This window comes from Apiospora marii, assembly GCF_038362585.1.
Source record: "Apiospora marii strain CBS 49790 chromosome Unknown utg000003l_segment0_segment0, whole genome shotgun sequence".
NCBI lineage: Eukaryota > Fungi > Ascomycota > Sordariomycetes > Amphisphaeriales > Apiosporaceae > Apiospora > Apiospora marii.
This window is the reverse complement of record NW_027117374.1, coordinates 6,584,401-6,602,280: the sequence shown is the minus strand read 5'-3', so window position 1 is coordinate 6,602,280 and position 17,880 is coordinate 6,584,401. Positions and strand designations below refer to the sequence as shown.

General features: G+C 51.3%; 3 protein-coding genes across 3 annotated transcripts; 1 reads left to right on the top strand and 2 right to left on the bottom strand.

Annotated features, from left to right (window-relative positions):
- Positions 1–12,444: 12,444 nt before the first annotated feature.
- Positions 12,445–12,954, top strand: PG985_005578 (uncharacterized protein; the record flags this gene model as incomplete). The annotated part of the gene is made up of 1 exon (XM_066825347.1): positions 12,445–12,954. One exon carries the CDS (start codon positions 12,445–12,447, stop codon positions 12,952–12,954), a length of 510 nt encoding a protein of 169 aa, XP_066688507.1.
- Positions 12,955–13,710: 756 nt separating this feature from the next.
- PG985_005577 (uncharacterized protein) lies at positions 13,711–14,127 on the bottom strand (the record flags this gene model as incomplete). Its single annotated transcript, XM_066825346.1, has 1 exon — positions 13,711–14,127. One exon carries the CDS (start codon positions 14,125–14,127, stop codon positions 13,711–13,713), a length of 417 nt encoding a protein of 138 aa, XP_066688506.1.
- A 2,769-nt stretch (positions 14,128–16,896) lies between these two features.
- Positions 16,897–17,736, bottom strand: PG985_005576 (uncharacterized protein; the record flags this gene model as incomplete). The annotated part of the gene is made up of 1 exon (XM_066825345.1): positions 16,897–17,736. The coding sequence occupies one exon, from the start codon at positions 17,734–17,736 to the stop codon at positions 16,897–16,899; it is 840 nt and encodes a 279-aa protein (XP_066688505.1).
- Positions 17,737–17,880: the final 144 nt, after the last annotated feature.

Below are 17,880 nucleotides of genomic sequence, written 5' to 3'. Positions count from 1 at the left end.
AGCGGCCACGATGCACGGAAGTGGAAATCTGCCTCTCAAGTGCACGGGATCCACACTAGCAGCACGCAGGCACCCGGAGCAGGAAGATTAGCTCCTAGCGACAAATATATGACAAGTGCGATATGCAGGTATGAAGCGGGCAGATATGCCAATGATATGCTTCAAGTTGCAGGACAGCTGAATGATGATTAAATGATGGTTCTTAGACCGACTTCCTTTCAGCAGGATGCTCCCTGCAGGATCTAACAGGGTCTATATTTTCGGTGAGACGTGCGGGTGTGCATGATAGGGCGTGAGCAGGAGCATTCTACCACAAAGCTTATTCATCCGTTTTGCACGGAAGTTCTTAGGTGTCGCCCGACGCTCTACATCTCCGGTTCAGCTCGAGTTGAGTGAACCTCGCTATGAGCTCTGCTGATCTGGTTCCAGGACCCATGTTGGCGAAAGGATTTCAACAAGTTTTCAGGCCCAGCTTCTCTTCGGTGACTTGAAGGGGAGAAGTTCTCGCGCAGCTGGGAGATTGGGTGTTGGCCCTAATGGCGCGGGGTCGCGAATCGGCTCCGCGCCAATAATGGTGTGTTCTAGACCAGGCCCGCTAGCCGCGCTAGCGCGCCATTGCTACTCTTCCGACTCGGCACTCCAAGAGTAGGGCCAACAGGTCTGCAAGCAACTGTGGAAGCCAGGACCGGAAATAGCGCGAGGATCTTCGAGCTCTCGACGGATGCAGCAAAAAGAGAATATGTTGCTGCATGATTCAGACTCCGATGTGATGCAGGAATGGTACAAGCGAAGCGGTGGGAACATCCGGCTCTGGCTTGTGCACCAGAACAGGAATGGGCTGCATTACAAGCTGTCCATCCGGCGTCCATTCTCGCCTCTAGTGCCATTTTGCGCGGCGGTTCCGATTTTGCACCACGTGCCCATAGAGCTCAGGATCGGAAATAGCCTGTGAGACTCTTCGAGCTTATGCAGCAAAAGCACCACTGTATGTTACTGGATGATTCTGGTCCGCTCAGAATCGGCGCATCGAAAAGCATACAATGGGAGACTGGCCGTGCGGACCGGAATGAGTGTTTTAACCTATTAGTATCATTTCTGTATACCGTCTACTCGGTGGAAAATGGAGGCACACGAAAGTGCCTCGTGAGAGCAACAAAGTGCGACACGACCAATACTAGCGCACGGCAGGACCAGCGCCCGGTTGTGTCCCCATTCGCTCCGAGTTTGCTGCTGTTCGCTAGCTTTGCTCATTTGAACCGGCGGCGCCATCAGCAGCTCTACATCTAGAGGCATACATCTGCCCTACCGTAGCTCAACCATTGCACACTCCTGTACGTCCGAAAGGGTACACACAGCATGAATCCAAATGTAAAGCTTGGTAAGATACCTTGGCACCGGCTACGAAGGAGCACTTCTTGATCGAAGGTCTACAATCGCAAGATGAACTGCATAGAAGTCAACCGTCAGTATTGCACCGTCCCTTTCTGGCAACTGTACCCTGAGGTATCAAGCCAATGGGACCGGAAGTCGTTTCAGGTAGCGTGGGCAGAAATAGGTGCAAATAACCGAGCTGTTATCACCTTATCATACTGGTCGGTACGAACCACAATAGCTGCATTGAAGATCTGGGGTACCATGAGCGCATGCTACTATTTGGCTACCTGAGAGAACCGCCAGATGCGTTTGGGCTGCCTGTTATGAACAGGACCCAACACAGACCCACAGAAGCGCTTCAGCAGCGTTCTAAGGACTACATACGCAGGAGAGCGGTGGAGTGTGTGTCGTCGGCGAGGCCCAGTCATGGGACCAGAACTCGTGCCAGTGGTGCCAACCAGAACCTGCTACAAAGCCGACGACAAGTGTCACCATCCGTATGGGCCGTATGTGCAGTATCGGTAGCTATGGCGTGGCTAGCGGACACAGAGGATATCTCACCTGTTCATCGAGTACAGAAACTGGAGGAAGCCGTAGTAAAGGACTTCACAAGCGTTGACGGCCAGGCACGACCGCGAAAGCGCACTTCCACCGCCATCAGCACTAGAAGCATTCGGTCACTCCTGCTACGGCGCAGATCCGCTTTCCGGCGTCGCTGGAAAAAACCATGTCAACAGGTGGTCGGTAAGCGGTACGAATGTTGCAGGAGCCGTTTCTTCAGTACCTACGATAGTACGGTAGGCCGTCTACGGTACGTATACAGGACCATAACTACGCCGGCATGGAACTTGACGCAGCATGGGTAGACCGGCTGCCAAGAAGCAGTTCCTCATCGAGAAATCGCTGGCTTCGAGAATGACTAACTCATAATGAACAGGTGAGTACTGTACCGTACTGCGCTGGCCACTTCTGGACGACTGGGCGTGGAACATCAGGAAAGGATGCCAAAGGAGCGTGCTTTGCCTAGAGATACGGAAAGTACGAACCAGAACAGCAGCCCAATTGATTCGGAGTACCGTGACTCCATTCGATTCCGGGACTATTTAAGAGTACGGCGAGATGCATTTTGGCTGCCCGTCGGCCGCTCGTCGGACGCTGGGAGAATGTCGTGGCGACCGAACTAGCCCAAGCAAGGAAAAAAGACCTTTGCCAATCCATGCGATCGTCGGCTTCTGTTCAGGTTCACTGGCCGAGTGGATGCCGATCTCCATCCTCACTCTGTACGACTTGGCGGGGTCGCTTCCAGCTGCTACGGTAGACGCTGACTGCAGGAGACCTTGTTATTCCTGATCCGGCAGGGTAGAGACGATACAGCTGCTGAGAATACGGCTGCCGAGAATAACGCTGCTGAGAATGACAAGGCCACGTACTTGCTTTGTCGGGGATCAGAAAGCGAGACGTCACGCATCCTGACTCCAACTGGTACCTTTGAGTATAGTGAGGGGAGATCCAAGAACACTGTTGAGTCTCCCGAACTGAAGGTTCTCGCCGACGCTTCCCGTGTGGCGTCCACGGACCTCGCGCCACCGAGATAATCGATGGAGTGGTGGATGCCCAGATCCACGGCTGTAGACGACGTCTTGGCGTCCTAACCGTGCCGGGATAACTAACGTTGTGATCAGCTTTCGTTGCTATGGTTTCGGAACCTTGCGAGATTCTTAGTAACTTCATTGCATTGGGCTTGCAAGTGGAGCTGACCCGAGATTCAGCAGATAGAAAGGGCGGGGTAGCTGAATTACCTAAAACAGGTAGACCCCGCCAACCAGTTGGAGTCGTCTCGATCAGCGTCTACTTCCCGTATCCTGGCGTTAGATAGTTGTATGTGTCGCAGCTGCCGCCTACGTCGTGGTGCTCAATGGGTCGAGTAAGACCTGGACTTGTACACCTCAGCCAAGTATGATTGTGCTGGCCTGAGAGGAGAGACCCACTGCTCGTGGCATTGCCTCCTTGACAAGCCTTCAGGCTCTTAACCCTGAAGAGGAGGCTGCCGCATCGCTACGTGTCGTGAAGGTCTGGAGCACTAATTAACGGCTAGAGAGGGGTGGTTCTCGCTCTTTCCCCGATGGCGCCGTGGGTCACATACCTTGGCCTTCCACTCTTAAGCCCGCTCCAGAACTCGGGCGACATTGAGGTCCAAGAGGAGGGGACAGAAACCCCAGGAATGCAACATTGGTTCACATACTTCTCATAACTTTGTCTTAGAGGCGCGGCAGTTTGGCCAAAGTGAACACCTAGACGATCGACACGACTGGCATACAGGTGACCCTGAGGTGGGGTTTGGCGCCCTTAATGGGTAGTCCATTCTTGAGTCGGTGCCAGTATTTAGCTGAACCAGAAGCCACGTCAGTAAAAATTGACTTGTCCAAGCCGGCGTCCCGATTCCTTTTTACTCGAAACTTGGCACACAGCTACTCTTAGTTGCTTTTTTATCTTTCATTGTACTACAAATATAGTATGCTGGTAAATATTCTCGCCTCCGCCAAACGTTTCCTAGTACCCGGCGGTGCCCTCACTGTATTATAATGGCTTCTACTCATCAGTCCTGCGCCCGTAGACACCATTCGAATGTTGAGACCTCATCCCCGTAGCTCGGGGGCGAGCTGGGACCTGCTAAGAACGAGGCCGCGTAATGATCCACCGCCCTGCCTACTGCTGCCACTTCCCTTGAGAAGATTGATGTCAGAGTCGATGGTGATACGCTGTCCTCGCCAGAACTCGCCCATGGCTGTTAAATTCTGCGTGCCCGGCCATGGGCGAATAGACTTCGTGGGGGCCACTGCCGCCGGCGTATGACATGGACCTCGTCGTTGCTGTGGCGCATGAGCTCCATGGTACGTCTTCGGCGCAAGACACTACTTCCCTATTTATCCCTGCCGTCATTACAGCACTGGCTGATGCGGCCAACCAGGTGGCCGATGCGGGTAAGGCATGCGTCATGTGCGGCGAGCATGCCTGTGTCCCAAGTGGTGCTTGAGGATAGACCCGCCATGAAGCGTTTGTGACATCGGTGCTCTTGCTTAAGCTGCCGTTGCCAACATCCGTCGTTATCCAATTATGTACGCCGAGAGCAAATACGTAGGCTCCCATCCTCGGGGCGCTTCCTAGAACATTTGTCGATTTCCATTTAGCAATAAAACCACCTTAAACAGTTCGCATTTAGAAGTTATCTCGGGGCGTTTGGGATTGTCGAACAAAACAGGAGTTGGACTTACCCTCAGGGGTAACTGGATGAGTGTCTGCCGACGCGTGTGGCCTGGTTGAAGGCTTCATGTGCTACAGCGATTGCATAGTGCTGAGTCGTGGGTACATCTGGTGCCGCGCCACGTACGATGGTTGTCCAGTCGCCATGACCGGGAAGGGTGCCAATTGGATCTTTGATCTTACCGAGGAGCGCGTTCCCTGCTTCTGCTTAATCAGTGCTGCTGGCTGTTGGTCCACGGGGCAGAAGCTGCACCCATTGTTGAGGCGGATGCAGTTCATGCATGGGCCACCAAGACCAGCGGGCTGTAAGATGCATCTGATCTTTCGATGCCGACAATGTCCTAAGGAAATAGTGTCAGTAGCGCCGTCGTAGCTAGGAGATTTTCTTATAAGAGAAACTCAGGTATGTAACATACCGCATGCTACTGATGCGCGGTGATAACCAAGGTTCTTACGTCGCTTTTCGCTGCTCGATAACACCTGCTGCCTTTCTAGACTATTGGCCCACTGTTCTCTCAGGTTAGGGTTCGGAATGCTTTCCTTAACTTAGATAGCTTGGGCAATTAAGTTTCTTACCTCCATCGAAGAAAGGGAAGCCGTCGTGTAGTTACTAGGTCTCCTGCATGCGGCATTGGATACCAATTGCAATCATAATCCAGAGCAAGCTCTAACGGCAGTGGGATCCAAAGTCTGTTCCAAGACTAACTGCTTCCTCAATGGCCATTGGAAGGCGATGGCCTATATAAAATCTCATCTGATTGTTAATGAAACATCACCTATTGAAAGTTTCTTCCGGGGGTGAGAGTTCGACAGCGAAAAGGTTAACTGTACGTGGCTTAGCAACGGATGTAGCTAGAGGCCATGGCTTTCGGCTGCGCTCGAGCTAATTATGGGAAGTTGTTCTGTCTAAAATGTTGCTCATTATTAAAGAGAAGTGATTTGGGTCAGTTGTCCATGGACAAGAGCAGCGCTCACCGAGCGCTCTTTTCTTCTATTTCGATTCCGAGGTCCAATTTGTCTAGCTTGTTTTCGCCGGACTCCCGGCAGTGCGAGAACAGAGAGGGGAGGAGGAGATGGAGCCTAAATAATGCAACAGGGATGACACCAGAGGCTCAGGATGAAAAGTCGCCTACATGCACGGTGGCGTAGCTTTTTCGATTCGATTGCAAAAATCCCAAAGATTTACTTTGTCTTATTCTCCTTTCTGTTACTCGGTCCCATAACGGGCCAGGCACTTGGGTGACTTGCAGTGAGAACATGAGCATGAGCTATCTCCCTGTTATTCTTCCCACTGAGTGCAGCAGCTTGAATAACACTACACGGTGTGCACACCTGGCTCATATAACGCTTTCCTTTAGCCCAGAGCTTGAACCTTAATTTGTATTGTGTTCTTCTGTACTGTCTCAAACATTTCCTGCTTTAGAGTTGGAGTGTCTGAAACGTAGGAACTAGAGATGAGATGGGCGGCCTGCCGCTTCCTTCATGATTCATGTGGTTACGCGAGGCGCTAGGCACACATGAAAAGTTGGCTGACCCTTAGGCTGTGCTGACATGCGCCGACCAGCGTCCAGCGGTGGGTAGCGAGCCTCATGCGGTCTCTGAAAACGAGGGACCCTTACTTTATTCTAGTTTAGTTGGTTGTTAATTCATTGGTAAGAGGAGAGCCGGATGAAGAGGCGGCGGACGTCCAACGCGACAGTGGAGGACCGTGTAAAGATGGAGATTGTGGTGACGCGTTAAACTCTATCGCGACGTCGATCAATCGATCGAAGCGGGCGAAGCTCAGTGTCAAAACACCAGAAGCTCTATCACCCGTCGAAAGCGACAATGGACCGGAGGCACGTTGGTACGGAAATGGAGTCATCAGGCCAGAGATGCTGCAGCGCATCTACGAGCTCGTGGCCAACTCCCAGAACGAGATTCACGACTCCCGTAACGAGATCCGAGACCTGAAAGAAACCATCAACAACCAGCAGGCACCCATCCAGCAGCTCACCACCGAGCTTCAAAATATCACTCAGCAATTGGAAGAATTCAGGAACGGCCCTGCCCTCGGTGAATGTGGCGTTTGCTTTGGTGCGTCTATGCCGCCTATTGCGTGCGGTGACACAATTGTGCGGGACACATACAACAAGACGGCCAAGATGGCCATTGCAACCATGGCACCTAATCGAGGAATGGTAATACCATACTTTGAATGAGGGGGAGAGGGCTTTCTATCAGCACGGGAAGACGGCCTTTTCTCATCCATGGTTTTGTCCAGAAGGCGTAGAGCTTTGAGGCTTTCCAGACCTTCTTGAGGGCTGCGATGAGTCGAAAGCAAATAGGAGATGTTCGGGGGCTTTTGCTTTTAAGCACTATAACGGTTTCAGAAATAAGAGGGACACTACTATTACGGATTTACCTTCACTCAATCCAACCTAGAGACCCCGTTGGTCTGTTATGTGCGTTTCCTCATTATACTTTGCCCCTTACTGCACGACACAACATTGACCCATGGTATGTTCTTTCTCGGTGGATTACTTCCACCATTGCTGAGCAGCATTACATATAACTCGGGACGTGTTGGGATTCAAGTCTTCTTATCACAGGTAGATCAAAGGCTGGCAATTGGATCTCTGCAATGCTAATCTATCTACAAGGCATGTTCTCCCATCCCCTCTTATGTTGAATAGTGGTAGTGGGCACGGTCAACGGGTGTAAAGAATTTGAAACACCAAGATTGCCACACACGGTCCCAATTAGCCACATTGCTGGCCTTTGCCAATCAATTGTTAAAGGCCACCATTCGCTCTCCCAAGACCAACGAATGGTATTTAGGAGTGACCGGGACAGATCGCATAAGCGTTCCCGTTGCCGAAGTCATGGATTCGGCACGTCTTTCCGCCACCTCCACCACTCTCTGGGGCAGACCATTTCACGTGCAGGTTGTTGCGCTAAAGTGTGGTGCACCGGCGTGGCCGTCCTTGTGCAAGCCCTGTACTTGTACTGAAATTTTGAGTTTTAGCAAGCTTCTTGCTGTTTTGGCTCACTTGGGCCGTTGTGACGATCGGGCAATCTCCCTGCTCGGACTCGAATGAATGGGTTCTTTGGCGTTGTTGCTTATTACTCAGCCTGTTGTTTGCAGCGAGTAGCACTGCCCCACAAGGCCCCATGGTTCGTGACTCCGCAACATCTCGTTTTCTTTTCGCAAAAACATCAATTGTGGGATCGGATGTGCGCTCCATATTGCTCAATCCGCGGGCCGAACCGCAACCTAGTTGGGAAGCAAGCCTGTTGTATTTCGTGATACTAAGCGGAACGTCGGCGGGCATGCACGAATCTTTATCCTTCGTCGACTGGCCGTCCCTGGCTTGCGGCTGAGCTATACCCCGCACCTGCAGCCTGATGCAGGGCCGGTTGATCGGTCCTCCTTGCAACGATGAAGAAGTTGACATCGACTTAGCTTCCTGAAGCAAGATCGCGATACTGCGAGTTCTCCTTCATTCGCCAACGATGCGCCGAGTCGCGTAGCGCCTGTACTTGCGATGCGGTTACTCCAACGCGACGACACTGGCCGATCCTTTCTCACACGTGGGGCCCAGACGAGGTCGTCTATGCGGACCTAGCAAACACACCCGCTACTTGGCAGCACGAGGCTGGCTATGACAAGATCGAGTTCTGTGCCGAACAAGCGGAACAACACGGGTTGCGATATTTCTGGGTCGATACCTGCTGCATCGACAAGTCTGACAGCATCGAGCTGCAGACTTCGGTCAACAGCATGTTCCGGTGGTATCGTGATGCGAAAAGATTGCCGACGTCTCTAGCGCTGCCGAGTCCGATGCGCGGAACAATCTAGCGCCTTGGGAAGGTGCCTTCCGGAGCAGCAGATGGTTCACTCGTGGTTGAATACTCCAAGAGCTCCTCGCGCGGACGTCGGTGGAGTTCTATTCCAAGGAAGGTGTGCTTCTCGGTGAAAGGCAACCTCTCGGGCCGTAAATGCCCCTCGCAGGGCGAAGATGGGCGGTGACCTCTGTTGTAAAGTCGTCATTGAAGCCAAAGGCATCAACAAGCAGTGCAAGAGGAGCCAACTCTAAGAATCCGATCTTGCTTACTGACGACGGCGAATATGCCAGTGGCAATGGCTGCGAGACTCACTGGACGCAAGTTTCTTTTGGCTACAGACAGAACGGTTCTATCTTGCCTCCTCCGCCGGATTTTGTTTCTTTTACTAATGGCTCTCCTATTCCTAAGCCCCTGGGCTTGGAGAACATGTCTTTCATCGGTACGCCTCCAGTCAGGGCAATCTATGTGATAACATCCGAGGTATCGTCATCACGGTCAACATCGGGATCTCTTTCCGCTGCCAAGCCACTTGACCCCCCGGCTCTCTCGCCCCTGAAGGGTATGAGAGAGTATTTGGAAAGCCAACCTTGGATGAAGGCGGCTGTGGAGCCTCGGAAGGCGCCAGCCAACATTGCTTATCTTTCTCAACATCACAGGGATGTTCACCTAAGCCAGCCCACTGAAGTCCTTCCCAATACCACCAACCGTGCCCAGACGGCCTTGGGAGAGACGACGAGTTTGTCTAGATTCCCTTATCAGAGCACGACCGGCCCTTCCTCGAACTGCCAGCCAAACTTTGGTTACAACGCTATCTCTGGGGCACGGCAGTTATGAGTACGAAGTGGAGGACAAGGAAGACAAGAACAGTCGCCTGCATTCAGCATCCCGCTTTATCGTGTACCAAAAACCGATGTACTTCAAGATGGCGGTGTTGTGCGAAACAACCGTACTACCATGGGTCTTGCCCAATTCTTGAGGCTGGCGGCAGATGCCGCACCAGATTACGTCGCCAACCTAGACACTGGTTCCTTATCTGATCTGAGCATGGCTGCCGAGGTGCCGCCGGGTTACTGGCGCGGTGGGCCGTGGTCACGGCTTGCCTACGATTTCGTTTGCTGGCGCACGAGTTGGCTGCCACCGCTTGTCTATGCCTACCTGTCTTTCCTACGCGGTGACGGAACTTGGAACCACGTTACATGCCTAGTGAGAAGGGCGCCTCAAGAGAATGATATTATCGACTCGATATCAAACTGCAAGGCTCTATTCCCATCGCCATTCCATTTTGGGCCTGTCGGGGGGGGGGGGGGGACAACCGCTGGAGGGACCTGGGTACCTTTATCGCTTTCATGGCATTGAATTTCATCATAATTCGTCTCGGGGTAAGTTGCCTTTGGTTACCCTGAATCGTAACTACTACTGACAACGGATCCTTCCACAAACTCGATTCCTCAACTACAGCCGTCGATAAGCGAAAACCATAATGGTTTTTTTTTTCACCAGCTGCACAGCTCCGGGAGAGAATTGTTGAATTTAGTAAAAAGCGAGACTGATTTCTTTGAGACTGACAGTTTCCAACTGAGTAGAAGTTGGGCCATAATGTGTAGCCAAACCGTATCGCACATAGATAGTGATACAATCGCATGTGATGAGGGATGGTAAGCATATGTAGTATTTAAAATTGCCTTTTTGGTAAGCATATTGATTGAAATTCATTGCGTATACTGGTGTATGTAACCCCACGAGCGTTAGAGTTTGGACTAAATTGTAGCCTCAAATCAGTGATGATTAGTCCTGGTAACCGAATTCCTGTTTCCCAACCAAATACAAGAAGTCTCCACCCCGATCTTTGTTAATGTCAGTTGAACGTTCGGTGCAATACCCCTGTTCCTGCAAAACTATCAGATCGTTCTGATTGATGGCCCCATCACCGTTTGGTTTTCAGCACAATGCCACGTGCCTAACCTTCGGATTGACGTTTATATCTTTCTGGATGAGGAGGTAGCGATAAGCACCACCTGCACCCTTTGCAAGGTCCGGAAGGTCCGGATGAGGTACGTCTGTTATAAGTATCGCTATAGAGGTGCATGCATTATCAGCGTCCTGAGTTTATTCCGGGGTAAGCCAGACAAATCTAGGTATTCGATTTAGTCTCTCAATTTCATGATGTTGTGATAACGGCTGTACGTGGACATCAAATGGTAGGCCATAGTGCTATAGAGTTACTGGCTGCGGCGATAGGAATAGAGTACTCACTTTCCGACGAACCCATGGTTTATGTCGGATTCACCGAGGTTGAGCTCGATGAGGGTGTTGGTTGGTGGATCTTTTCGGTCTGTATATTGAACCTATGATTGTTAATGTATAATTTAAAAGATTTACTTAGAAAAAATTGGTTTACCTTCAATCCACTAACGAACGACTTTCCAGAAGCCATGATAGATTCCAAGGTTTATGGGCGTGTAACGGGTGGCTTTGGTTTGGAGAGCACATATACAAGTTTCATGAAAGTCTACTTAATTAAAACTAAAGGTGAGGTCTTAAGTATTGAATGCTTCCGCCCCCTTGTATTTTTACTGTGTTTCTTTTCATACTTATGCAATAGCAAGTGTATTGACGTATGGATGAGAAGGCTGAGGTGGTTCTTGCGCATTCACACTTAACTTATCATCTGGTCATCACCTTGTTATCATTCGTTAGTTGCTCCCTTACTGTGTTTTTGTTTACGCTTATGCAATAATAAGTGTATTAACGTGACGTTATTTTGCCCGTTTTGCAAATAGGCCGATCATGAAGTGAGCAACGCCCAACGGGAGAAGGGTTGGCGGATAGACGGCCTAGCCAGGCATATTCGTGGCCAGCATCTGGCTAAGCAGCCTGAACTTTTTGATTGTCCTTATGGTGATAGCACTGCTATTCTAGGGGGAACAGAGCATTTCGCAGGTCACATGGCTCGCGGACATAACCGACGTGGACGTGGAAGTGCTGGTCGGGATGCTATCTCGGCATTGTGTCTTGCGACTGCAAGGTTTCGAAGCAGTCGTTCCTCTATTCCTTCCCGCGTGATATCCGCCTTGTTCGTCCTACCATACAATTGTACATATTGGTGGCAGTCGTCATACCGTGAGCGAGAATAAACAGCTCGAGATTCCTTTCTCCTCTTCCTGGGTAGATAGTCGTCTCTACCTCCAATATCTACGAGAATGTACCGAATCGAGCGATGTCGATGGTGCGGGTACATCTTTCGGTTGCGGCGTTCCCGTGACTGTTCTCGTCTGGGCCGGCGCGAGTTCTGATTTCTTGGCATGGACTTGTAATGGATTCTTTCTGCGTATTTCTTGTCTGTAGCAATTCCCGGTCTACGCACGAGGCAGCTTGAGAAGCTCCCCATCGATTTTGTGCTGGTCGGTGCTATGCCTAAAAGTCTTACGAAACCTATGCGTCGACGGCCATTACATTGATATATCTAAGATCAACAGAAGACCACAGGAAACGACCACTCCAGCTCCGGCGTGAACGGCTCTATGAGCGGGAATGGGCTGCAGGTAACAGAGTACCATCTATGGATGCTTGGCGAATCCTGTGTGGAGTGTCATCGAGCCACTGCTGATTTAACATGCCAAGTCACATGAGTCGGAATGAGGTCAGCCAGCCGAGCCCGGAGCATGGCCTATACTGGCAGCAGATGCAGAAAAAAGCAAGTACATATGGTGCTGGACGGCTGGTTTGGAGATCACGATAGAGACTGTGATAATGGTGTTTTTTGGAGCACAGCAGTTGTGGAACATGTGTACACAGTGCGAGCACTACAGGCTAATTAGCAAGACTTTCGGTTTTGGCTGTATGTGTTTTCCCTTGAACCTAACTGAGGTATAGTATAAACGGCCGGAAAAGGCCTTCGTTGTGGTCATATTAATACACACCCACACACAAACACAGGCCCTGCTCATCCACAAGGCAAGGGTCAAGATAAAAAAAGCAATCATGGCATCTAGTCAGACTCAAGAAATGACACACCTGGTGCCGTTTGGGGTGTCCAGTGCAGCTATGCACGAGTTCGCAGTCCACCTCTACAATGTCCAGATCCAGGTCCAGGGACTAGGCGCGGAGAACGTTCAGCTGCAAATCAAGGTAGCAGCGCTGTTGGAGCAAATTAGTGAGATGCAGGCATCTCGCGATCTCCAGGAGCAGGTGTTGAAAACCCAGGCGGATCTCATCCGTGCTCTCGAGAGTGAACAGCGCGGTTATAGTCCGCTTCTCCAGTCACCTACAGTCTGCCTGCCCCAGCCGCTATCCCCAATACTCGAGTCGAACCGGTCGACACCGGCATGCATGACCGAGCCTACCGTGTGCGATGTGGCTGATGTGTCGATTTTGGCCCAATATGGCGAGGAGCCATCCAGCCCCGAGACGGCGAAGCGGCCAGCAAACGATGACGCAACAGGGACGGCAAAACGAAGAGCCCCTGTGGAAAATTGGCCCTTACCTGGGTAGCTTTAGTGGCGGAAGAGGCGTGCGAATGAGACGCGACTGACCAAATCCGAAATCAAAAGTGCATGCCGCCCTTTTGGATGGCTTTGGAGACTTAGAATCCAATGGCTGCTCTTTTCACGATGACTCTACCTAGTCGTCCAGCAATGGGAATGAAGTACATGTCACGGTATGGACGGCGATGGTGTTTTCAGCTTTGGCCTCATGTAGGGGTTTATCAGGTTGCAGAGCCATCCTGTTTGTTGTATACCGTAATATAGAGCCACCTACTTCACGGAATAGCGACGCGGCATACACACGCCTCAACGACAGACTACATGCTCAGGCCAGCGTTGACGAGACGCGTTTTTAGCAGTTGCTACATAATCAGTTCAGTTTTCTAATTCATTGTGCTCTTTGCGCTCTTCTCCATCGATGTGTGACAGTGTCCAACATGATCAGTCACTGCCTTTAACAGCTAGTGAATCCACTTCCCTCTCTTACTATGCATGCAATCCAGCTCTCCTTCTACAAGCACGCCACTATGCTCTGGGCACGGAAAAGTACGATGTTCCACTCGCCACTCCCAACTCGCTTAGACTTTTATATGTTGCCGCAGTATTTGCATAATACACCAACCGATTTCCTCCATCTCTATACCCCTATCTCTGACCAGTACTGTGGTGTGGTCTCTTGATATCTGGTAGCCCGTAGGTTGTCCCTTCTACCGATTCCCTGAAGGCCTCTGGTTGGATACCATTCCGTCAATTCGCATTAGCTTCAGTAGCCCCTAGCCGCGATTCGGGCAGACCGCCGGTGTCTTCTATTGTGTTGAAGCCCGTGCTCGCTTTCCTGGATTTCGAAATCCCGGCCCAAAATCTCGATCAAGTCGTTGATATCGTCAAGCTCGCTTTGGTACTGAGCCGGCTCGGCGCTGCTAACTTCGTGGTAAAAGCTGCTCAGAGGGCGGACTCTTACTTGCGCATAGCTTACCCCACGTTGTCCGACAACATGCCAGGTGCGGCAGCTTGTAGCACCGCCAACGGCGATGACTTGAGGTCTGTCGTCTCGCCGAGTCACTACATGACTAGCAGCATGCTGCTGGCGGCTAGATTCCACAGTTGGCCCATACCACTCGTCACATTGCATCTGACCCGGCGTGGTTGATCGTGTGTCACTCGGAGTACCAAAGGCCATTTCTTTTATCGAAAAATTCTGAACTGCATCAACAGACATCCGTAGACCAGTATCAGGCGACATATAGGTCGGTATTTCGCGACTGCTTTGACGGGAGGCACGGAGGGGTCTGATCAGAGGTCACAGTCTTTGGTTTGCAAGACGTCTTGTGGTATCAAGCTGTACTAGGACCATCTGATCAGCGAAACGCTATATCCTTCCTTGAACTGGGTCGCCGACTACAGTAGATTGAGTCCTACTACGGCTTCCTTGAGAGTACGTTATGTACATTGTGGACGTGTGGACGTGTGAGACGTTCTCGCTGCCCGCTTGCGACGCCATAGCTACTGCCATACTGCTCATACGACCCATACAACTGGTGAGACTTGCTGTCTTCTGCTGCCGTCCGTTCTGGCTGGCACGAGTCCTGATTCTATGCCTGGACTTCGCCGACGACACGCATTCCAGCTCCCAATGTGTATATCGTCCTAGGAGCTGCCGAAACGCTTCTAGGGCTCTTTACTTTGGACTAGTTCGTCCCGTTCACGACAGGCAGCCGAAACGCATCTAATTATTCTCTCGGGTACTCATACAACATGTGCTCATTGTACAGTACCCCAACTCTTCGATACTGCTCTTCTGGTCCGTACCTACTAGTATCATAAGACGACAACTCAGTCATTTGCATCCCTTCCTGACCATGCTACCTGAAGCTACATCCGGTCCAATTGGGTTCGTACCCCAAGGTACATTCGTCCAAAAGAGACCGGTGCGGTACTCGACGGTGTGGCTTTGCCATTTTGCGATGCTAGAGGCTCTCGATGAGGAAGCGCTTTTTCGCAGCCGGCTCAAAGACTGGTTGAGCTGCGGTAGGGCAGATGTAGGCCTCAGGATGCAGAGCTGCTGATGGCGCCGCCGGTCCAAATGAACAAAGCCAGCGAACAGCCGCGCCGATGTTGTTGTGTTCCGTTGGTTGGCCGTGGTGCTCTTGCTGGTTCACACGAGGCACTTTCAGGTCTCTCCAATTCCAACGAGTAGTATGCAGAAAGGATAACTACTAGGAGGCCAAACTACCATTCTAGTCCGCACGACCGTAGTTTCCCATTGCACCCTTATCGAAGTGCGCCGCTTCCGAATGGAACCAGAATCATCCAGTAACATACAATACTGTATTTTGCTGCGTAAGCTCGAAAAGTCTCACGGGCTGTTTTCGGGCCTGAGTTTGGTTGGCCCTTACTGTAAAGCAGAATGGGAACCGTTGCGCAAGTGGCACTGAGAGACGGAATGGACGCCGGACGGACAGCTTGTGATGCAACCTATGTTCTGGTGCGCAGGACAGAGCCTGATGTTACCACCGCTCCGATTGTACCGTTCCAATAGAGGTCGGTCGCCTTAGAGCCTGAATTATCTAGCAGCGTATTCTCCTTTCGCTGAATCCGTTGAGAGCTCGAAGATCCTCGCACACTGTTTCCGGCCCTGGCTTCATAGCCTGCAGACATGTTGGCCCTACTGTTGAAGAACCCACCGTTATTAGCGTAGATGGGTCGATGCTCACTTTCGGGTCCCTCCAATTCTTAAGTGATGGTGGGGGGCCGAAACAACCATTCTGGTCCGCACGACCGTAGTCTCCAATTGCACCCTTTTCGACGTGGTGCGCCGATTCGAATGGAGCGAGAATTATCCAGTAACATACAGTACCCCACTGGTCATTTTCAAGGGGGCCGACGTCCAAAGCCAGTGGTTTCCCAACCAGAATCGGCATCTTTGGGACGACTGGCGATTCAAAGCATCAGCTAGAGGGTGGACCAGTAATGCCACGGCCTTGAATTGGATCGAAGACATCTTTATTCCTCATATACGGTCTCGCCACGGCAACAAATGGGTCGTCCTGGTCTGTGATGGCCATGAATCGCACACGAACGATGATTTTTTATGGCTTTGTCTCTCAAATAAGATATGGCTAGTCTTTTACGAGCCACACTGCAGTCATGTAGTCCAGGTTTTGGATGTAGGAGTCTTCGGGTTGTTGAAAAGAAGGCTCAGGAGGCTCTTGAGGGAGTGTCCGAACACGGTCTTTGGATTAAAGCCTACTAAGATGGACATGTTGAAGGTATACCGCCAGGCTAGGATTGACGTATTAACTCTCTCTATAATCAGAAACGCCTGGAGAACGGCTGGGATTTATCCGCGGGATCGATCGAAGCCGTTATCGTCGAGATATGTCATCCTAGAGGATGTGGGTGTTGCCCGAGTATGTTCTAGGGCACCGGAAGTGGTTGAAAGGGAATTAACACCCGATTTCGTCGCCGAACTGGCCCCAACACCTATTAAAACACCCTCTGGTGGCCAGGCATTACGGAGAAGTGGTCGTCAGCCAGCTGCCTTAGACCCTACTTTCAAGCTCCCTTCTCAACGGCTCTTCGTTCGTAAGGCTAGCAAGGCTCTGGACCAACAAGCCGATAAAATCGCGAGTTTAGAAGCGCAGATCGATTACCTTCAATCCAAACTCGACAGAAAGACTGCAAGGGTACGTCAAAAGGTAAGAATCGCACCGGGACAGCGATTCGTTCGCATGGCTGACATACGCCGGGCCAAGCGGAGGCTAAGGGGTAGAGTCGTATACGAGGACGAAGCCAGCGACATCGAGGTGCCAGGCGGGCCACGTAACGCTAATGAAATCATCGAAGGGGACGGAACCGAAGCAGAAGATTGTATTATTGTCGTAAATACTCGAAGATAGCAGTTTTAAATCGATTTCGGCCGTGGAGATGACTTTGATTGAAATAGTCGCTAATGGTGGGTAACCTGGTCCGTGAAGGGACGGTCCGTGGAGGGGTGCGTTAGCTTATCAGTATAGGGGAGGAACACCTTCTCCAGCCACTCTACTGCGATAGAGTCTTCTGTCCAGCCTTTTTTGGTTGCCGCGAAGTGCCATTCCTTGAATTGACGTAATTCGGAAGGGAACCATTGCTGTTGGATGGTTTTGCCTTTGTAAATAACGAGGGGAGGGATGGCTCGGCCAGTCGCGGATATACACTCCAGAATGGAGGTCCATGCCCTTGACCCAGGCTGTTTCTGGTGGATTGCGCGTATCGCTGCGCTTCCGACGACAAGTCCATTACCTCCCTGACCTTCCATGACACCGTGCTCGTCCATATTATACCTCTTTTCAGGTTTAATAGCCTGGATTGCTGGAATTCGTAGCTTTGGAAACCAGGAACGAATTACCTCCGTTGATGCACCATGGATACGCTGAGAATCGATTCGCCGTTGCCTTTTCGTCCAGAGAATTGGGTTCCTTCGAAAGAAAGCGGCTATCCAGTTCTTTCCCAGTGGTGTATGGTCCCCTTTCAGGGCTAATACGCGCTCGGCTAGTTCCTTGATTTGCGCGTGCGTTGGGGCCAGACCGAGAGCCTCTTGGGTCAGAACCCAGTCGGTAAGGTGTTTCTCTTGCACTGGAGAGAGCCTCTGCTGGCTAATAGCAGCTTCCCGGCTGGACTCACGCCCGCTCAGCCTGTCGATAAGGGTGGTCTTCGGGACCCCCCAATCCTTGGCGGCTCGACGGATTGGCTTGCCATTCCTGACGTCTTGAATGGCAGCAGCTACATCGTCTTCAGTATACTGAGCCATTCGTGCTTGTTAAATATGCCATTAAAATTTGAGCGGAATCGATGAGGATTTGGGCGAGAAAGAAAAGGATATATGAAAATAGCGGTGTGACGTTGTGGGGTCATTTTGGGCGGTCGACATGGGGGGGTGGTCGACATGGGGGTG